General features: G+C 49.1%; 1 protein-coding gene across 10 annotated transcripts in view; it reads right to left on the minus strand.

Annotated features, from left to right (window-relative positions):
* The window catches only part of BCORL1 (BCL6 corepressor like 1), a 62,183-nt gene that overhangs the window by 3,818 nt on the left and 52,365 nt on the right, over positions 1-6,000 (minus strand). For all 10 annotated transcript variants that reach the window (XM_046673668.1, XM_046673663.1, XM_046673662.1 and 7 more), the window contains 2 exons: positions 2,886-2,963; positions 1,689-1,842 (listed from right to left, as the gene is read on the minus strand). In XM_046673668.1, coding sequence (XP_046529624.1) covers positions 1,689-1,842; positions 2,886-2,963 — 232 coding nt within the window. The remainder of the gene's footprint in view (positions 1-1,688; positions 1,843-2,885; positions 2,964-6,000) is intronic.

A 6,000-nucleotide genomic window follows, 5' to 3' on the forward strand; every position in this document is an offset into this window, starting at 1 on the left:
CGCCCAAAACTTCTACCCAGCCCCACAATCCTTATCCCTAAAATGCACCATTTCTGTCAAATGAGAGCAAACTCTGTCAGCTCACACAATCAGGGAATGGAGTGTTCTGGATTAAGAGAAAGGGACCATAGATACCATATACTTGGACCATCACTTTCAAAGAACGGAAAAAACCCTCAGAACATTAACACTGGTGATCAGAACTCAGTTTTGCTTTGATGGTTCAGAAGGCACTTCTGAACCCCACTGGGCCTCAGAGTCATCATTCTACACCCTCCCTCCTTGAAGAACATAAATTTTCACATTGTGCTGCAGCTGGGGGGAAAGGCAGATTCAGAAGAGGTGCTGGAGGAGGGAACATCAGGAAAACCAGCCTGGCAGGTACCAAGCTCTCAACTGCAGACCTGCCTGCTGCCTGGCTCGCTGAGTGGCGCGCAGCCCTCGGTTACCCCATGTGCTGTCCATACCTAAAGCACACGACCCTGGTCCTTTTACTGCCTGGGGCCCAAGATCCTGTTTCAGAGAAGGAGGTGCTGAATACTTTGGAGGAATTAATTAACTGTGCAATACTATATCCCAGGGGCCCGACCCCGCCCTCAGGGATCAGCTTATGCCCAGAAGAATAAGGACCAAAAGCCCCTGAAACTTGATCCCTACTAGTGTCATCATATAGGCTATTTTTATTCTTATCAGGCCATGGGAGAAGGGATGCAAAGAAACTGTGGTCCAGTGGTTAGAGTTGTCACCTGAGGGGCTCACATGAAGGGCTCCTAATCCATTGTTCGCCCCCCGCCACCCCCCACCCGTCATGTGCAATTCATGTGCTTTCTATTTCAAAAAAAAATAGGGTCTGATGTTTAAAAAATAGGTATCAAAGAAAAAGTACCCTTAAAAGGGTTTGCAAAGGTATTTGAAATATGTGAAGACACCAAGAAGAAGAAAAAAACATAACGATGGAGGCTAAGAACAAAAGGACAATTCATCCAGCATCCTCCTAGCCAGCTCTGCCACACGCCGCCAGATGTGAAACCCGGCAAGAGCCACGGCCCTGCAGGCTGCCCAACTCCCTTCTGAATCATCAAATAAAGATTAAACTGGGTTCAGTCTCACGTTAAGTATCAGGTATATTCTAGTCTCTGAAAATGGGTGATCCCCATTATAACAGACACAGTAATCTGAGGTGACAGCGCCCGTGCCCCATCATCTCACCAACATTAAGGCTACGAGAAACCAGCCTGAGGATTGCTTAAGGACCCCAGTGGCCCCAGAGCTATGGCAACCATATGTCCCAGCGTTTGCAAGAATCTCAATTTCAAATATTCTGTCTGGCTGTCCCCAGAAACCACAAAAATGTTCCAGAGATTCTAATAGTTCATCAGCCCAAATATCTCCCAGATCGTCCCTTACACCCAGGAACAGTGCAAAAACCCTTCAGAGAGTGAGTCTAGATTTGGGGTTTGGGAAATACACACAGTCAATATATCTAGAGCTTACAGCCTATATTCGGAATGTAACTATCTAGGCTGGAAAGTCAGGCTGGCCTTGGTCGTGTATTATCTTTCCTAAGCTCCAGCATTTGTTCTCCAGGTCTCAGCTTCTTTCTGGAGAACTCCACCCTTCCCGGGGAGGCAGGCCAGGGGTTGCCAGGATCCTGGCACTTAGTCCCCATAGATCTCTCAGACACTTACCCGCGGGACACTGATACTTGGAGGTTGTAGCAAGGGAGAAGAGGCTTGTCTGAGAGCTCAAACATAAAATCATCCTCTTCCACATCATCTCCTTCTTGATCAGAGCTCCCAGGAGGATTATGGAGGAGGTCACAGGCAAACCCGTCCTTTTCCTCTGTAAGGAAGGCACACAGGGAATTAGGACTTAGCCTCATGCACAAAACTGAAGAACAGAAATGCTCCAACAAGATAAAGGGGTGTGATTAGGAGATAAAGGAGCCCACAGCCGCCTGGTCGGGGCCAAGGTTCCCTTTCCCATGGCTCACAGCCGTAGGAGGGCACAAGAAAGTTCTAGCCCTGGAAGACAGCATTTTGTGGCCAGAGATTCACTCCCCTCCTCCACCTTTCAACTGGAAAAGAGCAAGGTGAGGGGAAGGATGAGCTGCTCAGCTGCTGGAGTGGAAGGCTGAAGCTCCTTCGCTGCCCGTGGTGTTCCCAAACTGCACCAACTGCCTGCTGGGATCCCCAGAAGCCCGAAGGGGGCTCACCTTACCCTTCCCCAGCCATGAGTTGGGACATGGTTTGTTTCATTCCACTGCAACCTTCTCTTGCTCCAGCTTCCCCCAAGCTTAGGGGTGGGCACCTCCCTCAATCTGCAGCCCCTGGCCTAATGAGTGAGTGCTAGATGACTGCCACAGACAGACTCCCCGCTCTTCCGCGAAAGGCAAGCTGGGCCAGGGGGCTAAGGGCTCGGGCCGGCAGCTATCTCAGAAACTCGGTGTGCATCACGGGGCAGGGTAGGGAGGGAATGGTAACTGCCAGAGGAGGGGCCGGGTCCCTCTTGAGTGTGAGCAATACCAGAACAGGTGACCATGCACACAGGGGCTTCTGGCAGGGTTAGGATAAAGCAAGGGAGGAGAAAGGGACCTTGGAAGAGAGAGAATAAAACAAAATACCCAGAGTGCGGAGCAGTAGAGGGCTAATGAAGGATGGCTTTGTTGAAATCAGTGGCATCTCCTCATTGAGGCCAATGAGTGCTGGGTCTGGGGGGAGCATGGGCTAGGGTTGGAGCTGAAAGGGTCTGTAAGCTACTAACAGGTGAAGAAGGGCCACTTCCATAGGGTGACTCCTGTCTTTGGGAAGAACCAGTAAACCCAAAGTAAATCCCACATCTTGGAGCAATGGACAAGGGTGGGAAGAGTCCCACTTAAAGCTTACCCAACACAGAACTGCTGTAAAAGTCCCAGGATACACCAGGATCACCCTCTGCCCGGCCCTGAAGATCCGAGAGGTGATCTGATGAGAGAAGAGAAAGCAGTGAGAAAAGGAGGGCAGGCTGCAGAAAGAATCGAAAAGCAAAGTATGTCCATATGGGGCTGGGAGGATGGGGGAAGGGAAGGAAGGACCACGAGAGGGGCGGGAGTGACTGGAGAGAGATACACTTCCTGCTGTCAATCAGAGGTTGCAAACCAGCAGCCAGAAGCCAAATCTAGCCGACTGACCACAGGGGGTTTGGCCCAGGGTTTTAAACCAAAAGAAAATCCGAACATCCATTATTTTAAAATTGAGAGATTTCACTTAAAAATCCAGATTTCCAGCTTTTCTTGAAAAAAATATCAGATCTGGCAACACTGTGTCCGCATTCCTGCATGTCAACAGTTGGCTAGAGCGAGAGGCGACATGTGTGTTCTCCAATTTAACGGTCCCCACCCAGCCTGTTCTGCTCTCTTCCATGATCAGCCTGAAAGCATTTAGGTCTGGGATCCCTGCTTTGAATGGTGTAGGGAGTTACTCTGCAAGCAGAATCCTGTATCTATCCCAGGGTTTTAACTCCCTGCTAGCTACAAGGTTCATATATCCAGCCATGATCTCTCCAAAGTGCGATAAGGAAGCATAATTCTTTCTGTTTCATCTTTGAAAAACACGGGGGAGATGGCCAAGTTTATCCTCATAAAAAACTTTTGCTTCCACTCTTAGGCATATACTCCAAGGAACTGAAAACAGGTGTTCAAACAAAAACTTATACACGAATGTTCATAGCAGCCCTGTCACAGCAGGCAGAAAGTGGAAACCACCCAAATGGCATTCAGCTGATGAAGGGATACACAATGGAATATTACTCAGCCATGAGGAGGAATGAAGTGCTGATACACGCTAGAACATGGATGAACCTTGAAAACATTATGCTAAGTGAAAGAAGCCAGACACAAAAGGCTATACGGTGTATGATTCCATGTACATGAAACGTCCAGAACAGGCAAATCTATAGAGACAGAAAGTAGCCTGGAACGGGAAGTGACAGCCTCACGGGTACAGGGTTTCCTTTTGGGGTGATGAAAAAGTTCTGAACCTCGATCGTGGCGATGGTTGCACGACATTGTGAATGTACTTAACGTCACTCAACTGTATATTTTAAAACGTTTACAATAGTAACATTTATGCTATAAGTATTTTACCACAATAAAACAATTTAAACCACCTTTTGGTGGCTTGACCTGAGGACAGGCACCAGGTCATGCCTTGGTCTCCTTGTTTCCTAGCTAAGCATCATCCAGTGGAACCGTTTCACCTCTCAGCCCCACGTGGACAAAAAGCAGATTTTCATGACAAATTCAACTGTGTCATCTGTGGGCACATGGCCCAGCGGTTGCCAGTATGCCACCTAGGACAGTTGGCGAGCTAATTTAGCTGTGTATGGTCGCCACTAGCCCTCAAGTGACACCTGGGCAACAGGACAGGAGAGAGTCCAAAGGGCACAAGTGAGGTGAGGGTACCCCCTGAAAACCAAATCCCAGGAGGCAGTTGGCAGCCACTCTTAAAGGAACAGAGCTGGTTTCCCCCTTCGAAGGCACCACCACACGCCAGTCTAGCTTCCTTTTGGGTCACACGGCCCATCAACAAAAACGCCTATTAGCTGTTGTGAGCTACTGAAGAAGTCATGTTTTAGCAACCTTCCAGGAGATGAAAGGTTTCTTCTGGTAGGAGAAGGCAGCCAGAGAGAAGCTTTCAAAGGAACGGCTGAGCAGCTAGAGTGGAAAACCTTTGGTCATGTACATTAGATCTTTCATGGATTCCATGAAAAAACCCTGAGGTCACGGCTGCCAGCTTATGTGCTCCTCTGTATCCTGTGCCACTTGAGAGTTGGAAGTAGTTTCTTCCAAAAGCATCTGTCAGCTAGATAGGTGTTATTCTGTGCCCAGCCCTGGGCTAGGTATCCTGGGAGATAAAGGCATGAGATAGTAAGCTCCCAAAAGGCAGGGATCACATCTGTCTTGGTCATCATTGTCTCCCCAGTACCTAAGCCCAGGTGGCTGGCACATAGTAGGAGCACAATAAATATACAAGGAAGAAAGGGAGGGAGGGAGGAAGGGAGGAAGGGTGGGAGGGAGAGAGGGAGGGAGAGAGAGAGGGAGGGAGGAATTCCCACAAGGTGAGACTATAAAGTAAGGTGCTTGCTTAACCAGCATGCCGAAACATAGGCATTCAAATGAGTGCTGACCCCCCATGAGGTCACATGAGGATTCCATGAGAGCAGCCCCAGCTCGCCGACACCCCTGGGGCTCCTCGATAGGAACTGCCTTCAGAGCCCTGGCACATTCCTCTCATTCTCCTCCTGACAGCAAATCTTTGTCAGTCGCAGGTGAATTTGCCTTTTTGAGATGGCCAAAAGTTAATTAGCACAAGCAAAGATGCAAAAGTCGGGACAGGTCCGTGAGTGGCACACACAAGAAACCCCAACGTTTGCTTGATGGTGCAGCTTTGAGTCACGTTTCCTCATAGGTCTTCACACCCCATCAGGATGAAGAGTGACTTCCCTTTTCCTTGCTTCTCCCTTGCCCCCTCCCACAACTTTCAGTCCTTTACTCTGCCCTTCCCTTCAGAAAGTGCCCTCGGCCCAGCATGCCCATTCCTAGGCACAAGTCCAAGAACTGAAGATTGGCACGCAAACAAACTCCTGGACACACATGTGCACAGCAGCACCAGTCACAATTGCCAAAAGATGGGCACAACCCCAATGGCCATCCTCTGATGAATGGATAAAGAAAATGTGGTATATCCGTACAATGGGATATTATTCAGCCTTAAAAACGAAGGAAGGGTTGGGCTGGCCCCGTGGCCGAGTGGTTAAGTTGGCGCGCTCCGCTGCAGGCGGCCCAGTGTTTCGTTAGTTCGAATCCTGGGCGCGGACATGGCACTGCTCATCAGACCACGCTGAGGCAGCGTCCCACATGCCACAACTAGAAGAACCCACAACGAAGAATACACAACTATGTACCGGGGGGCTTTGGGGAGAAAAAGGAAAAAATAAAATCTTTAAAAAAAAAAAAAAAAA

This window comes from Equus quagga, chromosome 10 (genome assembly GCF_021613505.1).
Source record: "Equus quagga isolate Etosha38 chromosome 10, UCLA_HA_Equagga_1.0, whole genome shotgun sequence".
Taxonomy (NCBI): domain Eukaryota; kingdom Metazoa; phylum Chordata; class Mammalia; order Perissodactyla; family Equidae; genus Equus; species Equus quagga.